Source organism: Uloborus diversus, chromosome 4 (genome assembly GCF_026930045.1).
Source record: "Uloborus diversus isolate 005 chromosome 4, Udiv.v.3.1, whole genome shotgun sequence".
Taxonomy (NCBI): Eukaryota; Metazoa; Arthropoda; class Arachnida; order Araneae; family Uloboridae; genus Uloborus; species Uloborus diversus.
In genome coordinates this window covers 105,395,684-105,421,637 of record NC_072734.1, presented here as the reverse complement: position 1 = coordinate 105,421,637, position 25,954 = coordinate 105,395,684, and the positions used below count along the sequence as shown (strand labels likewise).

The window sequence follows — 25,954 nt, the reverse complement described above, 5'->3', positions numbered from 1 at the left end:
TATTACCTGGCTCTAAGTGCTTCCAAGTTCATTTCTGAATAATTTTTTAATCTTGCGGAAGGAACGCAACTCGCTCCAAATTCTGTTTGAAATTCGATGGGTTATCAGCATTGGCCTGCAGACTTTCCTGACGAATATAAAACTCCCCTACTAGTAAAGGAGAGAAGGAAAAAATCTATTAGAGGTACAGATATTTTATTCAATATGTTAGCTTACATATTAAAACTTTAGATGCTAAAACGGTATTGCAAAAGTATCACAAATACGTTCCGACTGCAAACACTATAGCAGTCATTGAAAATAGCACCAGTATTTTCTCTGTTGGTTTTTTGTGGATAGTTTATGATTTTATTAAAATGTCCTGTAATCAAAAGCTGTAATATTTGCACGAATGTTTTTAAAATTGAATGCCATTCTTTTTTTTCTCAGAAAAGTCAGTTTGGTGTAAATCGAACGATTACTTATTCCAAATCGATTGGATTTTGTACTTTGGTCAATACTGTAAAAGCGCGAGGGTAGTATTTTCACGAGGCTTTAATTTTCTGTCACAAGCAGGGGCGTGCGCAAAAATTTTGGGGCTCTTCCAAATGACTTTTACGGGCCTCCCTCCATATTGTTTACCCTACACCCCTACATATATTTCATAAGAATTTGAAAAATCCTCACCAGGTTCGGGCCCGGGCCAACAGGTGTCCATTCTCCCCCCACTGTGCACGCCCCTGATCACAAGCCTATCACAATCAAGAAAACTATAAGCCTCGCAAAATATTTAAACTTTGTTTTTCTTCATCAACTTCCATACTGTACATATAAAATTCGCCAAATCATCGATATCTGAATTTTTGCGAAAATTACGGCTCGCGAAAATAAGTGCTTTTACGGGCAATCAATTTCTAACAAAATAAGTGTGGGAAACCTCTACTGCCGTGCTAAGCATAAAGGTATCTGCAACCGAATTCAAAATGAGAAATTCCCGTTCAAAGTTTCATGCCTCCATGTATTTGATTCAAAGGCAACTTTTTCAGGTTTTTTTTTAAATATTTCCTTTTGACAAATGACCATAAAACATTGTATTTAGATGAAACATCTGACAAAGAATCATCTGGGGACCGTATCTCAATTACGATAAAAAGTGCAGATACGACTTTTTGCTTAGCACGGCAGCATAGTGTTCAGAGTCTATTTTAACGCTTTAGTAGTCTGAAATCTGTCAAATGTAACAATTCCATAAAATTGAAAATAAGGGCAGGAGCTGAGCTCCTGTGTGCTCCTATGCAAATTAAACCCTGATTTCAATGAATATTTTAAAGTTATGTTGGTTTACTTAACCACTTGCGCTGGCATGAAATTTATAGATAAGTCTCCAAAACAGTCGATTTCAACTCACTGCTAGGCGTAAAATGTTTTGCATCCATTTTTCCAACGCAGAATCAAGGGTAAAAAGTAAGCATCGACGTGCTATGCATCACGTCATTCGAGAATGACGTGACTGTTTAGCAGTGGCGTTGCTACAAGGGGGCGGTTCGCCTCGGGCTCGGGTGTGACCCGTCTGGGGGGTGACACCCAAAGTGAAAATGCAAGTTTATGAAATATATGAAGTTAAAATTGCCTGCCGAAGTCGGATCCTTTGTGGGGAAAGCATCTAAACGTACGTTACTTGTTAACGCAAGTGGTTAAAACTGAAACAGTGTAGTCTTGATCTTGATTTACGTGACTGATACGTTCCACGGCCCTTCGCGTTAGTGGAAAATTTCACGATGTGAAATTAGGTACAAAAGCGCAGAGCCGCCGAAAGCGAATTAATTTCTTAGTTGGCGTATTTTTTCAAATAAATTATGAAAAACAATAAGTTATTAATAATGAGTAGGTAAAACCTAAACTACTCCAATTCTGAACTGGGCTCCTCTGTGCTGACATGGCCTCTCATTGAGCCTGCAAGTGAGGTCGCCGTGTGTAGACGATAGAACTCCGTGTTTTTCACTTACACTAGAATATAGTCATGGCAGTTTTGCTAGGCGTTCTCTGCTTTGTCCATGCGCAGTTAATCCTTATTAGCGAATTTACTCGTGTACGGGCATAAGCTCTACATTGGATGATTTAAACCAACATATTTAACCTCGAAGAAACACAATTCGACAACAATGTTCGAAAGAAGGCCAAGCTCTAAGAACATCGTTCGAAATGTCGGATTGAAAAATGACATTACCTGAAAGATGCTTTTCAATTAATTTTGCCCATCACAAATTAATTGTAAATATATTGCCTCTAATCTACTTTCAAAACAATAATTTAAGGTATAGATTTCTTTTTTTCCCCTAAATAGTCTGCCTTCTCTCTTTTACCTTTTTCACATTTATGTTAAATGTAAAAAAAAAAAGATGGAAATAACAAGCGAATGCTTAAATATTGTTTTCCGTGTTTCTGAGAATATCACGTTGCCGTAGAAAGTACAGTCGAATAGTTAACCACTACACAACACATAGTACTTGCAAGTGAACCTGAAAATTTATGAAAATGAAAAAGAGCTGTTGAACGCCCTGTGAAAGGACTATTCAAATAAATGTGTTTACTCAAAAATCATAAAAGCGGATCTCAACATCTGTCAAAAGTTTTCCAGAATTCGTAGATACGGTCGAAGTCCTGCAGCGTATTTTTATTTTTGAATTCCGGTTGAAGCTAGTGTGAGGATTACATGCGGAATTTCCAAAAAGGTGAGAGCAAAAAAAAAAAAGAAAAAATGACAGAATTCTGAAGAGTGACGAGTTGGTGGTATGCTAAATTAGAACCTTGGAACGTAGATTTTCGTAGAGTGAATGAAATATCGTGTGTTATCGGCAAAAAAATATGACATCTTTAGTGGAAAGTGAGGTGACATGCAGCAAAAATTAGCATAGTTTATTTTTACTTGTACTAAAGCGAGTCAATGAATGATTTCTTTTTTGCTGCTATAAAAGTTTGAATCTTCTACAGTGCCCCCTATGGGAGATTGCGGAAGGTCAGTGACCTTCCAAAAATGTCTTTATTCGGCAAATTTTGTGTGACGGTTCGGCAAGACTTGGAGTTTCATTCGGAAAAATTATCATCCTGCGGTAAAATTTGGGGCTCCATTTCGTGAAATTTATGGTTCTATTCAGCAAAATCTGGAGCTCTATTCGGCATAATTATCATCAATCGGTGAAATTTGGAGTTCCATTCGGCAAAATTATCATCATTCGGCAAAATCCGAAGTGTCATTCATCAAATTGAGAATTTCTGAACTTCCAAAAGTTTAAGTTCGGAGCGCCCCTGATCTTCTATATTGCTTAATGTTACAAGACACATTCTTTAAAAAACGTTTATTTTAGGACCTTGTACGATTTTTTTCCTAATTGTAAGAAAAGTAAACAAATGAAGGCAGGATGAAATACATCACTAAATTTTATTATCTCATTCGTAACAAACTAGGCAGGATATCTAATGATCTCACTAAATTTAATTAACTAGTTGGCAGCAAGCAAGCAGAATATTCAATAACGCCACGAAATTTCATTATCTGCATAGCCACCAATGAGGCAGAATATCTTAATTACCTCACTAAATTTTATGTGCCGATTAGACATGAACGAGGCAGGATATCTAATTTCTTCACAAAATTTTATTAACTAATTGGCAGCTATGCGGCAGGATATCTATTTCCTTACTATTTTTCATCTAATTAGCAACTATGCAGTAGAATACCTATTCACCTTGGACCTCGCTAGTTTTTATAAGCTAATTAGTAGCAAATGCGGCGGGAGATTTAATTAGCTCAGTAAATATCATTACTTGATTAGCCACACAATAGAGGAGCTAAGCGAGCAAAAATGTTAAGTGATATTTTTTAAAAAGTTGAGACTTTTGGTCGGATGAATGTTATCTCCTTCAAACATAATTATTTCTACAATAACTCTAAAAAAATTTGATTACGTTCCATGATGTATTGCATACATTTTTTTCGGGGGGGGGGGGGATTGCAAGATACTTCTTTTTCAATGCAAGGGGGAAAAAAACATTTCCCCCAAGCAGCAATCACAGCCAAACGTAATGAGTTCTTGTTTAAAAATCGAATGTTCGCAATTTTCCTGAACAGTTAACGATCAGTGGTGCGATATCCATGAAAAAACATCGATGTTGGAAAATTAAAACTCCGATAGTAACAATACATCGATCTAAAAACATCGATGTTTCGAAACGTAGAATCTTTCAAAGTGTATCCTTGCATAATAAACTCTAAAAAATGTTTTAATGCTAAAACTAAATTCAGTTATCAATTTACTTGTTTATTAGATTTTTGAGAGGTCAAAAACAGCTATAATTATTAATATTCCAAATTAAGTACGGCAAATGAATAAATAACGTATACATTTAAAATACAAAAAATTGAAACATCAATACAAATTAAGTGGAATAATTTCGTAACATCTCTTAAATTTCTACCTCAATTATACTAAAAATGAAAGTAAGTTATTTAATAATTAAAGTTCATAACGTGCACACTCAAAGGAAGAGAAGAGTGACGAAGAGAAGTGGAAATATAATGAATAACAAATGATTGTTGTAGTCCACTTATTTCTAACGGAATTACATAGAATTGTGCAAATTATATTTAAAACTCCAAGTCAGTTCAAAGATTTTAAATATTTATAGCGTTTTGAAAATTACATAGTTAAAGTAAAATTTATAGATTCATATGTATCTTAGAAGAAATCTCTAATGAAAAAAAAATCATGTTTATAATTGGTGAAAACTTTAGAAACACTCAATATTCTTTTTAACAGTGCGCAGGAAAAAGGATTGTAACGTTTTCTTCAATTAAAGTCGACTACTTCAATAGACAGCAAACAATAGAAAACTATTTCCCATGTGATAGATCTCATAACTAATTAATAATAAGGCTTTCATCACAACTGTAAACATATTCATTTTTTAAGGTTATAAATATCAACATCGAAAAAACATCGATGTTACGACAAGAACATCCATTGTTTCGAAAACATAGATATCGTACCATTATTAACGATCAACCAAATGTCTATTCAAAATCTGCCTGTGCCTTCCCCCCTCCCCCCATCGGATTATTTAGGATTTCCATTTAAATCTTTACTAATAATAAAGCTCAGTCTCTCTGTCTGTAGGATGTCTGGATCTCTGTGACGCGCATAGCGTCTAGACCGTTCGGCCGATTTTCATGAAATTTGGCACAAAGTTAGTTTGTAGCTGGGGGTGTGCACCTCGAAGCGATTTTTCGAAAATTCGGTTTTGTTCTTTTTTTATTTCAATTTTTAGAACATTTTCCGAAGCAAAATTATCATAAGATGGACGAGTAAATTATGAAATTATCATGACGTAGAATGGGAGAAAGAATGAACATAGCCAATTGGCGAGAAATTCGTCATCCATTATTTGTAAATATACTGGCGAACCGAATGGCCTTTTAATTTTCAACTACGGGCAAAGCCGTGCGGGTACCAGTAGTAGAATATAAAATTAAGAATATTGGGTATTACGGTTTTTCTCAGCAAAAAGAAAAAAAAATCATACTGTAAAAGCGTCCTCTATAAAGCTACATGATCAACGACTTCAGTGTTACGCCGCAGTGAGCATGTGATGGAAAAAATATCGTTTTGGGAGCTATAAATTTTTATTTCCTAATTTATATGCACTTACTTTTATACCTCATAATACTACAATAACAAATCAGTCGTTTTGTTCTTTTGCATGATCCTGTTTGTTTTTCTTGCTCAAAATTCGCCGAAAGATTTTCAGGAAAGACGATAAGGTACACAATAAAAGGTTTTATGGCTCCGAAAATGCTATTTGTTTGTTAGAGACTGGGAGAGAATATTTCAACATTTTAAAGAAAAGTATAGGGATAAAGGTTTTTTTCCTTTATCAAAAGATCATATTCGTCTTTTGTTCGTGGTCTTTTTCTCTTTGTCTTTTAAAATTACGCATTTTAATGGGATTTTTTTCCCCAAGCTGCAAGTAATAATGGAAGAGAGGTTTTAATATCTAGCTGCTCCGTGTCTTTGAAATATGCCGCAATATACTGCTGTGGGCAGGTAAACAGCAGTATCCGCATAAATGAGTTTTCGAAATATTTGGAAAAAAAAAAAAACGCGTTTTGGGTTCAATACTAACGATAGAGAAATGTTGGGATTAGGAGCTTTTTTTCAGAGGAAAACAAATAAGCAAGCTTGTACAATAAAGCTAAGGATGATAGCTTTATTGTACGCAAATGCAAAAGACATTGATGGCAAAAGTGCAAAAACCACAAAAATGCAAAAGATGACAAAAATGCAAAAAAAAAAGTTGCTACCTTTTTACCTACTCACGGTAGTATATATGTATACATTTTTCTTAAAAAATTTCTTTTTTTACATATTGAAAATGAATCAAAACATGACAAGTTTCTTTCTAACAGTACAAAGCAGTATATGAGTTAAAATTCTACGAATTTTCACCACTATGCAAACAAAAAAGAGAAAAAAAGATGCCGTTTATGGGATAATTTTTGATAGTTTATCAAAATTTTGATGAGCTTCTCTTGATTATTTTCAATGAATTGTTCTAAGAAATTAAGAATAGTAAGTAAAAAAACTATTTTAGGTTTTAATGTTTCGTCTTAGCAAAATACCAACTTTGTAGTATATATCAAGTCCTTTTTCCACACAAATAATTTTTGAAAAAAAAAAAAGTATTGCTAATGGTGATGATGTGACGTGTCCCTGAAGTGTATCCGGAAAGCTTTCGATTGCTCCGAAACTATCGAAGACAGCTTCGTCTGAAAAAAGCAAATCCTCTGGGTCTTCTGGTTTGATCTTGAAAAGCCTGGCCTGATTTGTCCTTCTCTCTTCGTCAGTTGAGATTTTCATTTCTTTTACGTGCTTTGTTCTTAGTCTGGTTATTATCATTCCTATTTTTACGATTACTGTTTAAAGCTGGGATGCTATATTTAAAATGCCAATTTATCTGCGTCATAGTTAGAAATATCTTCTGCAGTGCGTTCGTTTAAAAGTTTTTGCTTCAATGTTTGTTAAGATTTTCATGAATTTAGCGATAGTTTTAAAGCAGTGTAGTTAATGCGCAAAGTTGGCAATAATGCAGAAAGTTTTCATTTAAAATCGTGATATTCATTTGTTTAATCAAAGCATTCTATAAAATATTTTCAATAAGTTACACCCTATAGCAAGGGCTAAAGCAGAAATACATTAATACACCGCCAGCTCAGTCATTCCAGCCGAGGACTGCAGTTTCGTGCTTATTAGCACTCATCAGCCCGGCATAGGAAGTGACCTATGCCGGGTAACTTATTGAAAATACCATGCCTTGTCTTCAATTTGCTAGTTGAACCGAACCATTGCTTCGGTCACTGGTCTAGTCAGTGCTAATTCTATGTTAGCTACCAGTTTGTTTGGCACTCTTGGCTTCTTTAAGAGGTTTTCCACCTCCAGCTCAGTCACTTCCTATGCCGGGCTGATGAGTGCTAAAAGCACGAAACTGCAGTCCTCGGCTGGAATAACTGAGCTGGCGGTGTATTAATGCATTCTATAAAATATTATTCAGAAATGTTTGCTATATGAAATTTTAATGCACATTCAAGAACCAAGTTCAAACTAAGAACCTCTGAGCGTTATAAAAGAAAATAAATAAATATTAATGGGCATTAAAAATATAAATAAAAAAACAAATTGCCGATACGTTTTTCAGAGATAGAAAGAACTTTCTTTTAAATGCAGAGAAATTAGCTTCGGGACGAAAACACTTTTAACTGAATGAGGGTTTTAAAAAGCTGGAATTTCAAAATAAAATAAAAAAGTCATTAGTAAACCTCAAATTTTGTTCTTGAGGTCTAACAGAAGTTAACACGATAAAATGCAATGTTAAATAAAAACTCAAAGAGCAAAATTAACGATCGGCAACAACCCCACTGTTAAAAATTTTCCGGGAAATTTACGGTAATTGTTACTGGCATCCATGTTGCCAGTAAAAATTACCGTAAAAATAAAATGTTACTGTAAAATTTTACGGTTTCGTCGGTAGGCCACAGCAACCAATTGGAGCTGGGATCGCTTATTTTTCCGGTATAAATTACCGTAAAAATCAGCGATGCGTTAAGTCCGCCATTTTACAGTAACAATTATCAGATAATATTCCTGAATTTTTAACAGTGCACAGGGCGAATAAATGGCGATTAAAAATCAATGCTCAATCGCCGCTTGATCGCTACTTAAAAATTAAAAAAAAAAAAAAAACTTTTAAGAGTGCAAAAGACATTAAATAATTGGTAAAAATATTTTCAGCAAGATCAAAACGCAACCATTATAAACTAATTTACTTAAATCATTTGCATTAATTTATGCATTTAGAACTAGAGATTTGAACAAATTAGGAAAAAAAATCGTTTTTTGCTTCGAGTTAAAAAAATGGCCACTAATGAAATTGTTGCTGCTGGCGACTAAAGAATTTCACCAGTTTTGCCCTTAAGTAAAAACCATCTTAAAATACATCAATCAAAAACCTTTCACCTATGAATGAAAAGTACATTGCTAAAGTTTCAGACGGAAAAAATACGCGCTTCTTGCATACATAAGTTTAGATAAATTTTATTTCCTTTATTAAAATTTTCTTTTTTAGGAATGAAACATTCGCATTTTGAGCAATGCAGTTTAAATGAATTTCATAACACCTGTTACAGTTGAAAAAAACCTGTACATTTCGGAAACCAGTTGCTCAATAACATAGAAGCAGTTATTTATAATCTGGGATTTTAGCCAAGGAGTGTCGAGCAATATACAACATCAACAACAAATCATAAATTACAGAGACGGTATATCCTGTTTTTGTTCCAGAAGCAGGAAATATTAAACTGTTTGTAGCTTTTTGTTTGTGAGTGGAAAAATCTTGAAATACAGCGGTTCCTTTTTTTCGGTGTCTACATCTCTCAAAGCTTTCTCAAAGAGATAGGCTCGTTTTAAATGAAAGCTGTTTCCAAGAATCGTATTTTCCTTTAAACAAATGGGATTTTGCTTTGCGACATCATCCAAGGGGTCTTGCAAAGTTGCTGCAGAAGACACAGGTAATTTATGAGAAATATTTGTTTTATGTATGGCAAGTGAAAATGTGTGATTCAGACGTTATTCTGGAGATGGATAAAGTAGGGCAGCAGGGGTGATGGGAGATCCCGGGAGGTCATTGTGACCTCCCGAAAATTACTTTATTCAGCAAATTTTGTCTGACAGTTGGGGAAAATTATTATCATTTGATAAAATTTGGAGTTCTATTTGGAAAAATTATCATCATTCAGCGAAATTTGGAGTTCCATTCGTCAAACTGAGATTTTCCGCTGTTCCAAAAATTTAAGTTCGGGGCGCCCCTGATTATTTGGATTTTTAAAAGTAGTAATACTTACAAACAATGAAAGTCAAACTAACTTATAGAGTTTGCTATCTACATCAGATTAAACATTGTAATCAGAATCAGTTCACGGATAGATAAACTTTTGTATAGTTTTCGTAGCAGTTCTTCATTTTAATGTAATGTGAGCTCTATTGCTTACTTCAACTGTATGTTTTTTTTTTGGGGGGGGGGATATGCACAGTTAAACCCCGATTTTACATCCCCTGATTCTACGTTTTCCTCGCATTTAACGTTTTTTTGTGGGGTCCCATCATCAATTTTGCTGCTATGTGTTTCCCGTATTTTAGATTTTCCCGTATTTTAAATTTTTTAACCCAGTCCCTTGAGGAACATAAAATCGGGGTTTCACTGTAGTAGTCAATTAGTTTTGAATCAGGCTACAATTAATGTGTGATTTCATCCAACAATAACTGAATTGATCTATTTTCTGGAAACTTGGATGCGTAGACAGATCGAAATTTTGTAAATATTTGAAGTAATCATACATTCTTGCATTGAAAAGATACTTTAAACTAAAGCTTTACTTTGCTACAATGGTGTTGTAGATATACTACATTATAAGATTTTGCGCATTGCATAGAAACTGCAAGATAATATTGAGTTATTAAAGCTACAACTTACGGCCCCATAGCCGGACTTACGGCAGAATTGCAAGAAATAACGTACAGCTCATTTACAGCATTTAGGGACTGCAGTTTCGCCCATATTTTGGGCTCATCAGTCTGGAATAGACGTTCCCTGGCTGCACGCGATTTACCTCATATGAGCGCCGAGCATATCTTCATACTGGTAGTTTAAAATATTTTAGCACACCAGTGATAGGTCCGCAAACTTATATACAGCTCCACATCGACAAAGTGGAGATAAAAGCTAGGCTGCAGATTAGCTAATTTGTAGCTTTAGGACTTAGCTACATTGATATTGTTTAGAAATAAAAATTAAATAAAATATTCGTAGTTTTAAATTCGTTCCTATACTTTTACTACCGTGGACAGGTAAACGGTATTATCAGCCGCAATGAGTTTTAGAGATATGTGAAGAAACGTGTTTTAAATTCAATACTAACAATAGGAAAATGTTGGAATTGGACGTATGGTTTTTTTTTTTTTTTTTTTTTTTTTTTTTTTCAGCGGAAACCAAACAAGCAAGTTTGTACTGAGCAAACTAAAGTAAAATCGATGACAAAAATGCAAGGAAAATAAAAATGCAGTTACTGCGCTTACTTGCCCTTGGCAGTATAGTGGTTCGTAATTTCGCCAAGCTCGCTGACAACCAAATTTCAAATCTGGAAGTCCAGTTTTTTTGCTCAGGTGTTTTGTGCTCTGGGCCATATTTCGTTTTATTGCAAACATTCACGTGGCATTCCAACTAACAGTTTGTCACATTATTTCTGTTGAGTGCAGAAATTACACCCTCAATCTTACCGAAAGAAATATGACCTCCAGGGGCGTCCCGAAGCTAAAATTTTGAGATAGGAGAAACTCCGAAGTTCACCGAATGATTAAAATAATAAATAGTTGTGGCCTTTTTTAAGCTCTTTACAGGCCATGATTGCCTGGCTGAGCACCTTTACAAGGTAGGTATCTTAATATCTAGTACCTGTCTAATTTGCGGTTCTGGCAACATGAATGCTACTCATCTCCTCTCCTGCTCAAAACTTGACCCAACTGATCAAAAACAAAATTTACTCGGAAAGCGTTATTGGTCTGCGCGATATGTCATGGGCTCCCTGAAATGACTTTCTCTTTATTTCATCTACAATTGTGAATTCCTCTAATTTACAGATTTCTTTTATATTTTAAATTATCAATTTTGTTGTATGTTCAATTGTTTAATTATTTTTCCTGTTCTTCGCTGCCTTTTAAATGGATTAATATCTTTCGAAATAAAGCCATATGTAACAACAACATAAATAAAATAAAATGTGTGCATGTCAAAAAAAAAAAAGTCAGTGATCTTCCGTGACTTCTTATCTAGACGGCCGTATGATGACTTCGAGAGAGAAAATAAAGCTTCAAAACTCTTTCACATCCTTTGAAATTCTCTACTTAAATAACTCTTTCGTTCATTGCAACTCCATCTTCGACACAAAGTATAAATGATTCCAGATCTAAGCAGTTCCAAGCAGCAGTAAGGTCAATGGGCTCGACTTCGCTCGTCAGCTGTAGAGTTTCTATTTACGCATATCACTCACCGACGACTGTCGTGGCACATTTCAAAAAAGAAAAAAAGTACACTGTAGATTAATCAAGCCGTTAAGTTATACTAATTTAACTGATTTCTACTAAAAAAAAATCTATCTACTTATAAGATGTATCAAATGTTTATGATTGGAAATGTCAAATATACAAAATTTAAGGTACATTCGGGGGAAAAAAAATGTTTTTACTAATGATAATTATGAACAAAATCAAAAATTCCTGTTTTGTACACTTCCTACGTCAGAAATCTGTTCGCTAAAGTTTATTCGAAGCAAATATATATTATATCGAAGCAATATACTTGTTAGGCGAGGGTTTATGTATGTAATACAATTCTAATTTCCCCGAAATCTCTAATGTTAACAATGTTTTAATTTTTCAACTTAGAAAGAAAAATCGTTAAATTCAGAAACTGAAATGAGAGTGGGGCATCCTGACCAAGCGTTTTCATACATCAAAAGAGTTTGGTTCGAAAAGGACCATTCTCTTATAAGTATGACGGGACAGCCCTGCCTTCACATTTTCCAGTTTTTAATTTAAAATGATCATTTTTAATGTTTTTAAAATAATCAAATTAGTTGTAAACTTTGTAATTGTTCTTAGCGATGTTTTCAACAGATATTAAGACTTCTTTCCTGCTTTTGAAAAACTTATCAAAAATGTAACCTAAAAACACATTTTCACTTCAATAAAATTCGAAAGAAAAAAAAAAAAAAAAAACTTGTGAGTCTCTTAAAGACGCGCGATAGAAGTGAATATTTTTTCCTTTTTTTTTTCCTTCTAAATTCTGAACTGTCAGTTCAACCTCATGTTTTCTCTCACGCCACGTTCTTTCTGCGCCTGTCTGAGGCATATTCACCACAAAATTGTGTATTTTAATGAAGAGAATAGATTACAGACATCGAGAAAACTAAACAAGACTCCAAAACCACCTTTTAATAGCTGCCAAAAACAATTAAAAATAAAGTTAATTTTGCTGAAAATTATAAAAGTTTACAAACTAATTTCAAGGCTGAACGTAAGTAATGTGGGTTATGCTTTTAAACTAATGACTTGAATCAAAGTTATTTTCCGTTGAGCTTTGAAATTAATTTGATGAATTCATTACAAAACTAATTTTATAATTACAATTATTTTTTTTTTTTTGGCAACAATTAAACATATGTCACTTCCCGTCGTACAAAAAGGTTGTGAATCAGAATTGCAAAGACCTCGCCTGAAAAGTTACACTTCTAAAAAAAAAACTTCCCTGTTCCTGGAACTTACCCCATTAAAACCGTCACTGAATGGAATTATTTTTATTGCAGAAAGATAGTTATTTTTAACTCGTTCATTCGGTTATCAAATTGTTTATTTGTGAGTGAATCATCGTTTTATTGGTGCACTTTTCTGTTAACGAAGATAAGATGCTCTTGGGATATCAAGTTATTAAAATCTCCGACTACATGGGAAAAAGCAATAAGATGAGCACATGTTTCTCCACGTGTGTTAAAAAATAAATAACTGTTTCAACTTATTTCCAGGCTATAAAGCAAAAAGTTTCAATATGAAGGGGGGAAAAGTTTTTATTTTGTTCTTTTGTGCTCTCTGACATTTTAAAACGTGGGAAGACGCTATTGGTAGTAAAAATGAAAGCTCGCCTTCCCGTTAGTTATTCTGAGCAAAGAATAAGTTTTAAATTACATTTGTAATGAAGTTTTTTTTCTTCATATGGTTGTCGTACAATGCGCAAAATACTGCAGTGAAACACAATGCAAATTTTCTCTGAACATTCTCGCTGCAAAGAGGAGCTCGTCTCCCCTTTTTGAGTGAAACAGCACCCCCCCCCCCCCTCCCGTCCAATTCTTTCCAATTACTATATATGCCCCCCTCCCACCCCAGAAAACTGCTCACTAAGCGGGAGGTGCTTTATTAGCAGGTTTCTGGAAAACTCAGGCTGAATTCGTCTTCTAGAAAACGATAATTTCTTCATATTTAAGCATATAATCAAAAAACATGACTTGAAAGTAAACAACGGTTTTTGATAGCTCAAAAAATATATGGTAGTTATAGACTGACTCTCGCGATAGTAGTTACGGCTCTGAAAGAATATTGTGCGTTCTTGAACCTGATTTTTAAGTAGGATTTCATCTAAATTGATTCCTGTTTGAGATGGGAGGGGGGGGGGGGGGTAATCGGTTCTTTGGAAATCGTTTCCGTCTCGTGGGATTAGCGGGAAAATGTGTTTTTAGTTGAGGTACTCGCACATGCAAACAACTGTAGTATGAAACTATGGTTACAGAATTTGTAAACGAGACAGTTTAAGGATCCTCAAATCCATCAAAATTTCAAAATAAAAGAAGTAATGAAACGGAACCAAACGGAAGTTATCGCCAAATAGTCGCCTATTTATGAATCATCTCTAGCAGCTATGGTCAAATTTATATCCAGAAATGAATTGTTAAATCCAGCGTCGGTTATCGGTATTGGCAAGGACGGATACAAGGCAGGGGCGATGGGGACGATCGCCGCCAATTGAGCCATGATATAGGAATTCTCCCTCGGCATATTTTCGATACTGAAGTTCCAAAACCGTAATTTTTGATGAGCTTCAATAATGTTACGTAAAAGAGGAATCTTTCTTGGAATTTTTTCAGAATTGTAGTCTTGAAAACTCAATTTTAGCACATCTCTTAATACTTTAGTGATAGTGATCAGAACCTTATTCAGGAAGTTTTTCGAAGTTACTAAAACTCAATTTTAGACGATCGTAGATGTTCTTAGATGGGTTTTGTGGGCTGTCCCCTGGAAATTTTTTTCAATTGAAGTCTAAAAAAAAGTAATTTTATGGTACTTTTGATGACGTTAAGGTAAAGGATGAAGTTCAGTACACTCCTCCGGAATTTTTAGAAATGGAAGTCCAAAAAAAAAAAAAAAAAAAACCTTAATTTTAGATAATCTTCAATGAAGGGGGTGGAGGTGTGGGGATTTATAAAAGGGTTAAGTATCTGAAATCAATCGACCCCTCCTTGAATACTTTCTGGATTCGTCCTTGGATACTGGCTATATTATTTCCCATAATGCTCTACGTTGATGCCGAGAATTACGTAGGTGAATCTCTGTAAAACTATTTTTTCTGCATCGGTTCGCAGCATCGCTGAACAGGGGTATTTCGCTTTGTTGTACCTCGTTTTACCGGATTAACCGGGACAATGGCATACCGGATGCTTGAAATGCAGGATAATCCGAGTAATATGAGAAAAAGGCAAAGCGAAAACTTAAATAAGCAGGCTTATACAGGCGGACCGGACCCCGATTAATGAACCTCAATTTGACGAATTTCACGATTTAACGAATTTTTTTCTCATGCTAAAATGAAGACAAAACCCCCTATTTACCAAATAATAAACCCCGAATTAACGAATTATTTTAACAACCGAAAAAAAAATTTTTTTTGTTAATTACAGATCGGAAATATTGGATTGTTTTCCAAATGTTTTCTTAGAATCAGCAATTTTGGACGGGCGAGGGGGCAATCAACGAATACTGATTTCGATGCAGAAAGCGATAATGAAACTCCCATTAAAACTGTTACTTTTTCAAATGCTTTACATGGCCTAGAAACTATACTCATGCAGCTGGCTGCAAATGACACAGTATTTTCTTCTCTCCATAAAGTCGAAAGAGAACTATTTCGAGCCAAGTATCAAGGAAATTGTTAAACATCTATTACTCAGTTGTTTAAAATTTTAAATTAACTAAGTGTGTAATAAGTCGTGAAATTTTGAATTAAAAGTGTGCACTTTCTAATTATGGATATTTTTGTGCAGTTGTTTGTTAGGGGTTTTAGATAAGGGGGTAAGTGCACTTTTAAAAAAAATTTTAATACCCCGATATTACGAATAACCCCGATTTAACGCATACAAGTTTCGGTCATAATGAATTCGTTAAACCAGGGTCCGACTGTAGTTCATTGCGACAAAAAAACCGTATTTTGACACAAAATTACAAAAAAAAAAACCTTAGACGACTTAAACAGTATCAAAACAATTTTTTGTATCATTCCTTAACATAGAATTGCTCCACTCTCTTGAGGTTCAAACACATGTGTCGTTTGAACAAAGCACGGTCAACCTAATGCTTTACCATTATAGTTCAACTCAGAGTTAGATTACCGTAGTTCTTGATATAATCTATGCAGGAGCTATATATTTAATCAAAATGAGAAACAATTGTTCGGCGTACCGAAAAGCTACGTTATTTCAATCATAATTTAAAATTATCTGTGCGAACATAAATTTTTTTAGTAGACTCAAAATTTGATCCGGGTAATTCTTTCATAAATTTCCATCAACAAAAATTTTTGATTCGTTTTGTTCAAAATTAAGTGTTTTATACGTTTCCGATTATAATTCATAACTGTTTTTTCACTGTATTTTTAAAATCATTCGTTGGAAATTTGCCATATTCTTATTAATATGGATTTCTTAGCTTATCCTTCAAGTTGCGCAACGAGGGGAGCTGTCAATCCCCCAGAACCTTTGGTGTTTTCATATTGCCCCAATTCTGGTCTAGTATTTTATCTATACTATTAAAACCTAGAGCGTCTGTCTGTCTGTGTGTGTGTCGGTAACCGTATCTCCTCTGGAGTGGCTATGTCTACTCGGGCAATACTAATACCGTTGGGTACAGAACATACAGGGAAAGCTCTAACCTAAAGAAAAGCTCTACCGCCCACATCTCTAAACCTAAAGGGGTCGGACATCCACTCTTTAGGACATCCTCACCCAGGACATTCAGGGCTGAGGATGTCCTAAACAGTGGATGTCCGACCCCTTCAGGTTTAGAGTTTGGATACAGGACATCCAGGGAGAGCTCTAACCTAAAAAAAAAAAGCTCTACCTCCCACAGCTCTAAACCTAAAGGGGTCGGACATCCACTCTTTAGGACATCCTCATCCAGGATATTTAGGGCTGAGGATGTCCTAAAGAGTGGATGTCCGACCCCTTTACTTTTAGAACTGTGAGAGGTAGAGCTTTCCTTTAGGTTAGAACTTTCCCTGGATGTCCTGTACCCAAGCTCTAAACCTGAAGGGGTCGGACATCCAATCTTTAGGACATCCTCACGCCTGGATGTCCTTAGGACATCCAGAGGTGAGGCTAAGCATTAAAATCATCAACTGCCACTTGCCGCAGGAGGCAAACGGGGGTTGGTGAGCGAAACGAGCAGGAGGTGGACCTCCCCAGCAATTATGTAAGAACTGTTAAAATTAATGTCTCCAGAAAGTAAATTCGGGCTGCGCAAATGATTCGGACTGACAATACCACATTCCTCCAAAGCTCTAGCTCTTTTTCTATCTTTCTTTTTTTACAACACTATTTTATTAATAATAATGAAATAATAATTACTCTTTTATGCATACGAAAATTATTAATTTACGTTAATTGAATGTTCAGATATACACTCACGTGGATTGTTTATGAATCAAGCCCGTTTTCCGTTTTATTTTTAAGCATTTCCTGAATGAAATAGTTACAAGTGCTTCAATCTGTTTTCTTACGTTATTGATGATTATCTTATTTTTAAATGATTGCAGTGTTTGTGCGAAAATTTTATCGGAAGATTAAAACGTCAGTACACATTAGCTTTTAGCGTATAGACAGGTTTACTGTGTTTTTATTTTTTACATCTTTATTCAGTTGAGGTGGAGTGATAATGGGGAATAATGCGAAAAACACTACGGCCCTAAAAGTACCAAAAAACGTATGAAATTTCTGTTATCGTTTCAAAATTTTACTTCTTTAAAAAAAGATGTGTGTAATTGCTTCATGTAATGAAAATTCTGTCAAAGATTTCATTTCATTGTGTAAAATTTAACACTTTTTTTTTTGCCATGGATCCAAGGATGCTCACGAAAGAGATATTCTCTAGTTTAGTGACTTGCATCAGAAAAGAAAGTCACACACAAATGGCGCGTTCTTCCTTTTCTTTTTTCTTTTTGATCCAGGAAATAAAAAACGGTTGCTCAGATGGCATGCCTTGCATACAAGGGAAAAAAATACCCACACAGCGCACAAAAGTTAGATTTAAAAAAAATGTAAACAAATCATTTTATTTTCAACGTAATTACCTGAAATCGATTCAATGTTTTATTTACATATCATGACTCCGTAATTAATAATAAATGATTGAATACGACTTAGTCACATTCAAGTTTTTAACATTTTATGGAGTATTTTTTCTGAATTGACCTAAAATTCTGGCACACCACTATTATAAGAAATAAATACTTTTGTGCAGAGAAATAAATGGTAGTCAACAACGTTTTAACGCACAAAGCAGATTACTGCATACTCGTGCTTCGGGGTTATAGGGAACTCGCTTTTCAATGCAACATTGAAAAAGAGGTTCCCTGTAAACCCGAAAACGTTTAGGCAGTAATCTGCTAATTTTGTGCGTTAAAACGTTGTTGATTACCATTTACACCACTATTATCCCTTCATTCTAATACGTTTTTATCCACGTGTGTGTTATTCAATTACGCTTATTTATGCCGTTACATATAGGGTAACGTATGTACTTAAACTCATACTTAAAAAAATAATAATAATAATGAAAAGTTTTTTTGTAAAATTTCGAAATAAAAAATTTCAAATTCGATGACATAACACACAGATCAAACAATACTGGTTCGAGCGTTTGGAAATTGAAGTGGTGAAAGATTTTCTTCAGGTTTCGAACTTGGGGGAAAAAATTCAAGAATTACGCAACCTCATGTCTTCTTGACTTTTTGTATCATTAAGAATGATTTGCGTAAACAGTATTCTTTCATGACGACGTTTTGAGAACTTTTTTACGATTTTTTCGTGAAATTATCATTTTACAAGGCACTTTTTGTTCGAAGCACATTTCAAACAATGAAACCATTTGTCTTTGCTGGTTCTCTACCTGAAAACAGATTTTCAAGTTCTGGGACATCAAGTTAGATCAAACGAATCGATTAACTGCGAGTCTTTTTCGCTTGTGGAAGATAAATCCTGCTGGTGAAATTCCTTTCGTCTTGGCCTAGGTATAAGTAGGCAAAAGATATTACGCTCTGTCAGTTTTTGCTTTGTTACACGTGCTCCATCATTCAGTTGTGTGGAAGAGTTTGGGACTCTGTGTTCTCTGTAACAGCCTTGGTGCGTAGAGCACATTGTTTGACGCCGTTTGAACAGAAAAATTGACGCGCTGAACTTGGTGGTGGAAAAAAAAAAAAAAGGATTACACATACTTGTGCTTATATACATTGTAAAGGGAAATGACCGTGGCTATAAATGAAAGAGCAATTGGAAACAATGTTTTCGCTAATGTTCCTAAAGTACCATGGTTTTATGGTAAGTAAAGCCAATTGCTTTTGAAGTCTTCGCATGATCATCTCTCATGTCGCGTTTTAAAACTAATGGCAATAAAACGTTGTTCCATCTTTAGTTAATGTATAGCTTTTCTCGACCTTTTCTGACGGACAGACTGGTAAAAGGGTTTTTTCTTTATTTTTTACATAAAAAAGAAAGAAAAAACTTAACTATATATTGGGAAACTGTTACACCAGCTAATTTTAAGATTTTTCTAATGATTTACTTACAAAAATATTTAAATATAAAGATTAGTAATTATTTCATTACATAAGTAAAAAAAAAACTTTTGAAAATTATGAAAAGAAACAAAAAATCAAAAAATTAATTTAAAAAAAAATGTTACATAAAATATTGTAACTAATAATTTTATTTTTAAAAAGAAAACTTTTTGTCTGTTCAAATTGCCAGTTCGCCGAACCAGCGGTTAGAATACCTGATCTCAGGCATGGCATTTAGGGTGATGAAGGAGGTCAATTGCCCCTGGGGGGGGGGGGCTTTAAGAAATCAATGTTTTTATTTATAAGTGGTCGTGGGTTTTGTTGTTTTCCGATAAAATTACATTGAATATACAACCCCCCCCCCCCTCAAAAATTCGAAGTAACTGGCCTATCTGATTTAACTCGTTTATCGTAAACATATAAACTGTTTTGCCATATCCAAATTACGCGCACCTAGTAATAAACTAGGTCATTTGTTTCTCATCAGTTATTTATCTAAATACATTTTCACTATTTTCTCTTCTATGTAAAATATTTTAATCTTTAAATTGATGCAAACGATATAAAACTATCTGGACTTTTTTTTCCAATGCATAGCTCGTACATTGATAAATACGTGTTTGAAAGGTCGCTTGCCATATTCCAAAAACCATTGCTTTCACGGTTTTTAAAATTATTCTTCCTCTTTCCATTCTTTGATTTTTTTTTTAATGTTTGTATGACATTTACACTTAAAAAATATCTGTGTCAAAGTCTTTTGGATCAAAGTTATCCTGTGACTACTTTATTTCCATTCCGTTTTTTTTTTTTTTTTTAATATTCCGTTGTAATTTGTATACGATTAGCTGAGTACAGAACGCAATTTACCACCTGGTGGAAACGATAAAATTCGACATTCGAGAAAGGCATGTTGCCTCTAGTTTATCAAAATATAAGGCTCTGTTTTGTGAAACTAGAATTCTCTTTGATATTTTGAGTAATTGTTTAACAGTGCTGTCTGAACTTCAAGAATTGATCTATTGAACAATAATCAAAGGAGAAATTTCATGCTATATTTTGAAGCTGGATTTGTATAAGCATAAAGAATTTATTCGTATTTCAACTAGAATGTACCAGGTTCGTAATGAAAATAAATACTTCCTTACTTTGCAGAAACACTTATTAATAGTTGTCTTAATCACATGAATAAAATTGACAGGTTAAAAACACTCAAGCAGAAATCTGTCTTCGATTGCTTTACAACGGTAATCACCTATGATTTCTTTATTTATTTGAAATCAGACAAATGGATTTACTATCAGTACGACATTCCACATACCAAAATGAAAATATGCCTTCTTCCTTTACTTTTTCAGGATATCTGTTAAAGAGTCACAAATGTTTTTCTTGAAGTCACAAACTAATTTAGCCCCAATTCGACGGTTCAACTACCTAAATAAAAACATATCTTCTTCCTTTACTTTCCCAGGAAAGTTGTTACTAATTGTCAAAAAAGACAAATGTTTCTCATGAAAAAAATATTTCTTCCCAAACACTAAAGTCTACCTACCAAAATGAAACTTTGTCCTACTTTCTAATGATGGCTATTACTTATTTTCATAAAGTCACAGAAAAAGAATTGCCCAACTAAAAATCAGTGAATTGGAACATCAAATGTTTAAGAATCACTCTTCCTTACTTGACAAGGACATTCTAGTTTTCTTGAAAGCACACAAAAGGGTTAAATTCGTCATGGTCCACTGACTAAAATGGAAATGAGCCTTTCTCTTTTACTTATTAAAGATATTTATTATTGAATTTTTAGAAATCACATAAACAGATTAGGCACATTGCAGTTGTCTACATATCAAAATTAAAATCAGTTTTTATTGTTATTCTAAGAATACACGCTACTTAAAAGCAATGGATTAAGCACATTACAACACTTACATTCAGAATAATTCTACTTACTTCCAGTTTCTGAAAATATCTTTAAGAAAATTCGTGGTACACTAAAAAGCATCTAGTTTCCTTCATTTGCAACGAAATATTGTACTGTTTTTGAAAATGTATGAAAGTCTAGATTAATTAATGCAACTTTAAATCTGTTTCTTTTTCACATCAAAAATAAGTTTACTCAGGTGCAGAAGTGGAGGTTTACCAAGGCTACTTTTTGATGCTAGTATTATGTAAAGAATAACGTTTCCTATCTTACGCAAATTAATTCTTCCTTTAATTATGCAACAGAGCTCACTCGCCATTTCTTTTTCTCATGAGTTTTTTGTACAAAATAGCCAGTGGACTGGGTCAATCAAATCATTGATAGAATTACGTATTTTGCTTTTTAAAACTTCGTTGTAATTCTTTTTTTTTATGTCCACATACAACAAAATATCTTATAGTAGTTTAATTATAGCACCATGAATGCATTAACATATGTATGATAAAATGCTTTTCGCAAACTTAAGGCGAATAATAAAATTCGGCTAGTTTGTTTTTCGATACTTGTCATTTGGTTTGTTTTCTTTCGATTTTAGATAAATAATTTGAGATAGATATTGAGATTTTTTTCCCCTTTATATTACGTGAAACTAGTTATGCCTTATTTCGTTATCGGCAAAAATATTTAATTTCTGATTTTGTCAATGCCTAAAATTATAAATTACTAACTATAAAGAGCTATCTAGAATAGCAAGAACTGAAATTAGTTGTGCAAAATAAAAGTCACATGAAGAGCTTAGTTAAATGTGTTCGATAACTATTTTTCCCCGAGGAACTGAAGCAACGAATTCCTTATAAACAGTGGTGTTTTTAACTTAGAGCAGAAATATAAATGGAGGGAGCAAGTCCATTCATTGGCTTAGCAAAAGCTGAGGCTGCGACTCCAAGTCATGTGACTGAACAGCGACAAATGCTGACACGTTTTGCGTGAAACTAACGAAAGAAACCTGATTTCTTCCTATGCTTCGCTTTAAAATCTATCCCGTGGTCTGTGGTTCACGTAAGAAAGTCTTCACTCCCTCTATTTTATCTCTTCTTAATGGTTTTTAAAACTCTAAATTGAATAACTCGAACTGCTTATTCCCCCATAAAATTCTATTCATCGTTGTGCTACATTCCACCCCCCCCCTTTTTTTTAATGAGTTTCTGTGTTTTTCTTTTCTTTTCTTTCTTTCTTTCTTTCTTTTTTTTTTTTTTTTTTTTTTTTGCTGATTAGTTTGATATTTGACAGTTCGAAATTTGACGCGAGGAACGATAAAAAAATTTCCAATTGAATTTTTGAAGTCCGATTTCTCACGAGATCATTCCCAATGAGACTGATTGCAAACTAGATCATTGATGAAATTATTTGTTTGATGCTTTTGGAGATCATTGATTGAAGAAAACGGTGAAAAACACATCTTTACTGATTTCGAGTGTAAATTGCTGTTGAGAATATCTGAGTAAAACAAGTGTGAATAAGTATAGTTACAGTATTTTAGAATTTCTACCATAATGTGCCTTGATATGAACAATGGCGGAGCGGATACAGACTACCATTTTGAGGGAAGTCATGCTGAAGAATGATCCCCCCCCCCTTCTCCCTACAATCAAACCAACGTTTTTGGGTGCAAACAATTTCTGAAACTGATTGGACGTCAGTAAAAAGCACCAAATCAGGCAGGGATAATACACCTGATAGGACTAAACATTACTAATTTCGTTAATGAAAAAACATAGTTTCAAATGTTTGCTTTTAAAAATTTTTAATGAATTAAAATATATTATCGAAATCTTTTACATTTTATTCATAAATTGTTTCTATATAATTTGAATGCATAGTAGTCTCGACGGTTTGGGGGAGGGGCATGACTCCACCCCTATATCCACTCACTCCTGGGTATGAATAAGTTTGAGAAAACCGACCAGTTACATGAAGATATATTCTTTTTGAATATCTGAACATAATGCAACTGAAGATTATTGTATTTAATATTTCTTCTATTATTATATTCTTACTTGCCCATAGTAGAGAAAAAAAAATCAACAAAATTTTGTTCAGTCGTTGATTGTCTATGGGACGGAGAAAAAGAGAAACGGCAATGAATGGTATGGGAACCGTTGAAGGATTTGAAGCAGAGATAGATAAAAACTCCTAGTATCTTGTATGAAAACCATTGATTCTCCGAAGTAGAGTAAAAGAGGAACTTTCGTGAAAAATAATTATCTGAACTAGAGAAAAAGAAAACCTAAGAGCTGAAACTGCTTTTAATATCTATATCCATTTAAAATCTCCATTTTTCCCAACCAAATTTATTTATTTAGTTAGTTTAGATTATCATGATTATAGTCGCGCCCTGCTTTTAAACTTCTTGACCCACGAAACATTTGCATGTCGTTTAAGTTTAACCTTACGTTATGCTTAAAATTATAACATTACCGAGGATATTTTGTGCATTTGACGATTTTTACCGGATCACAGTGGTGCACACAAGGGAGGGGTCCAGGTGGTCCGGACCCCTCCCATAAGTCTTGCTTTTTTCCAGATTGATTACGGTTTTATGTATTTTGTACGTAGAATAATTTCAAACTAAGGTGACAATAATTTCAGTTCTAATAAATGAAAAAATAAAATCCTCATGTTAAAAGATGTTTAAAAATATTTTGAACTTTTCCTATAACGTATTGCTTATCAGAAGCAGAGTGGTGATCATAAATGAATAGACTGTAATAACCATGTTTTTAGTTTCGTAATTAAAACGAGATTCTATGGAACTCAAATCCATTTTTTAACTATGAGAAAAGTAAAAACGTAAATTATTTTTCTTTTTGGTTATTTAAGTATTTTTCATTAAATAAGCTTGATAATTGTCTTATCAAACATTTTAAAGGCTCGTTTTTAATGCTCTCATATTATCAGATCGTTGTAATTTTAAGTGACTGTACTCTATTCAGACTTTTCATCCCTCTTTTGTGTGCTTGTGATGTCAAATTTAAGAGTGTAGTGCTTTATTTGAGCCGTGAATAAGGAGCTGGACTCGGAATCGCAGAATTCTGTGCTCAGAGCCGCATGCCGGCACATACAGAGTACGTAGGAGGCACATGCTTTTAAAACCCCGTGTATCCGAAGGTCCAGGGATCGGTCGTCGCAGTTACCTTGGGTGCAGGGTCCTTGAGACCTTTGCTCCTCTTAAGTATCATGTCAAACTTGTGAAGGCATCAGCGACCTGAACTAATTAAATTGGTAGGTGCTTGGCTTGGATGAAAAATTGCTTTGGATTTATGGATATTACCTTATGATACAATAGAATCAGTCAAAACTACTGTGAACAAATTGAAAACCAAATGTGGTTCAGGCTCGGTTCGCATATAAACAATCTTTACTCTGCTAGAGACCATGTAAAAACTTGGAGACTGCTGACTGGCTACCGCGTTATAACACCACCCATCTTTATCGTAGCTTGTTTTGCATGATTTAGTTTGATTCATTTCGAAACAAGATCTTCTAGACATTTTTCAAGGGGGGTGGGGAAATTAAAAACATCAAAACGTGAATTCAGAGCTTCTGAGGAACGAAATTTGTTCACTTGCGTTGGCTGGAGGGGAAAAACATGGCTGACGCATTTGCGTGGGCTGCCAATCAGGAGTCCCAAAACTATTACAAGGTCCCTAGCTGAGTAAAGGTTGCTTATATGCTTCTGGTTCAATAACGTTACCCTTTTTCTCTCTTTTCAGAACGCATTCCTGCCCGCTATGTTCTGACCTTGCTGACGTTTTTGGGGCTGGGTATCCAGTATACCCAGCGGGTGAACCTCAATGTCACCATGGTCGCAATGGTCAACTCCACCTTCATCGAAGGGAAGGAGAATGACACGACGACGGACGAGTGCCCCAACCTGTTCGCGGACTCGGTCGAGAACGTGACCCAGTCTTTCAAGGAGGTAAATTTTCTAGTGTTCGATGTGCCGCAAGAAGGCCTCTAGTTAGCCACCTAGTTGGGTGGAATCAGTCGGAAACACATGCATTTGTATTGAAAAATTGGCAGCAACCAAGAAAAGACAACCGTAAACATCGTTATCAGACTTTTTATCATGATTAAAAAACGATAAATCGTGCTACACTGATGCGGTGAACGCTTGAATTTATTGATATGCATAGATGAGATTCTTCAGACTTTTTTCAATTTTTTTGAGAGCATTTCAGATTTTTAATTATTGAAATTTTTAAATCTTTGCCCTTTTTTTCTCTTATTAGGAATTAAGAAATTAACAAATATCTAGAGCACAAAACTTGCAGTGACAACTATTAAGGGTGTCTGTTGAATGAGTGTGGTGGACATGGTTCAGTTTCTTAGCTAATTCTTGCTGTTAAAAGGGGAATGAAATTTGGTTTACACCTTCAGCAATTGTATCGTGAACGTTATGCACTGATGAATGTGCTTCAGTCAGTCACTTTAACTAGTTTCTGCCGTTGAAAAGCGAATGAACGTTCACTTACCCTTTGGCAGTTGACTGATGAACGTTTTGCGATGTTGAAGATACTCCAGCTATTGAACAGTGGATAAAATTTCGTTTACACCTTCAGCAGTGTTGTCCAATGAACGATTTGCACTGATGAATATACTCTAATTTTTCTATCTAGTTTCTGATGTTGGGACGCTAATGAACGTTCACTTACAACATTGAGAGTTGACGGATGAACGTTTTACACTGATGAAACTGCTGCAGATGTAGAGCATTGATACAAATTAATGTATTTATTC

At 34.4% G+C, this 25,954-nt stretch overlaps 1 protein-coding gene across 1 annotated transcript; it reads left to right on the top strand.

Annotated features, from left to right (window-relative positions):
* On the top strand, positions 1–25,376 carry LOC129221146 (uncharacterized). The gene is made up of 2 exons (XM_054855591.1): positions 1–184; positions 24,928–25,376. The coding sequence occupies exons 1-2, from the start codon at positions 97–99 to the stop codon at positions 25,173–25,175; spliced, it is 336 nt and encodes a 111-aa protein (XP_054711566.1). The 5' UTR covers positions 1–96; the 3' UTR covers positions 25,176–25,376.
* The last annotated feature ends 578 nt before the right edge of the window (positions 25,377–25,954 follow it).

Excerpts from the sequence above, each read along its gene's own strand:
- LOC129221146 (XM_054855591.1), top strand. The coding sequence starts at position 97 with ATGGGTTATCAGCATTGGCCTGCAGACTTTCCTGACGAATATAAAACT. Across the intron at positions 185-24,927 it reads AAGGAAAAAATCTATTAGAG|AACGCATTCCTGCCCGCTAT; the intron begins GTACAGATATTT and ends CTCTCTTTTCAG.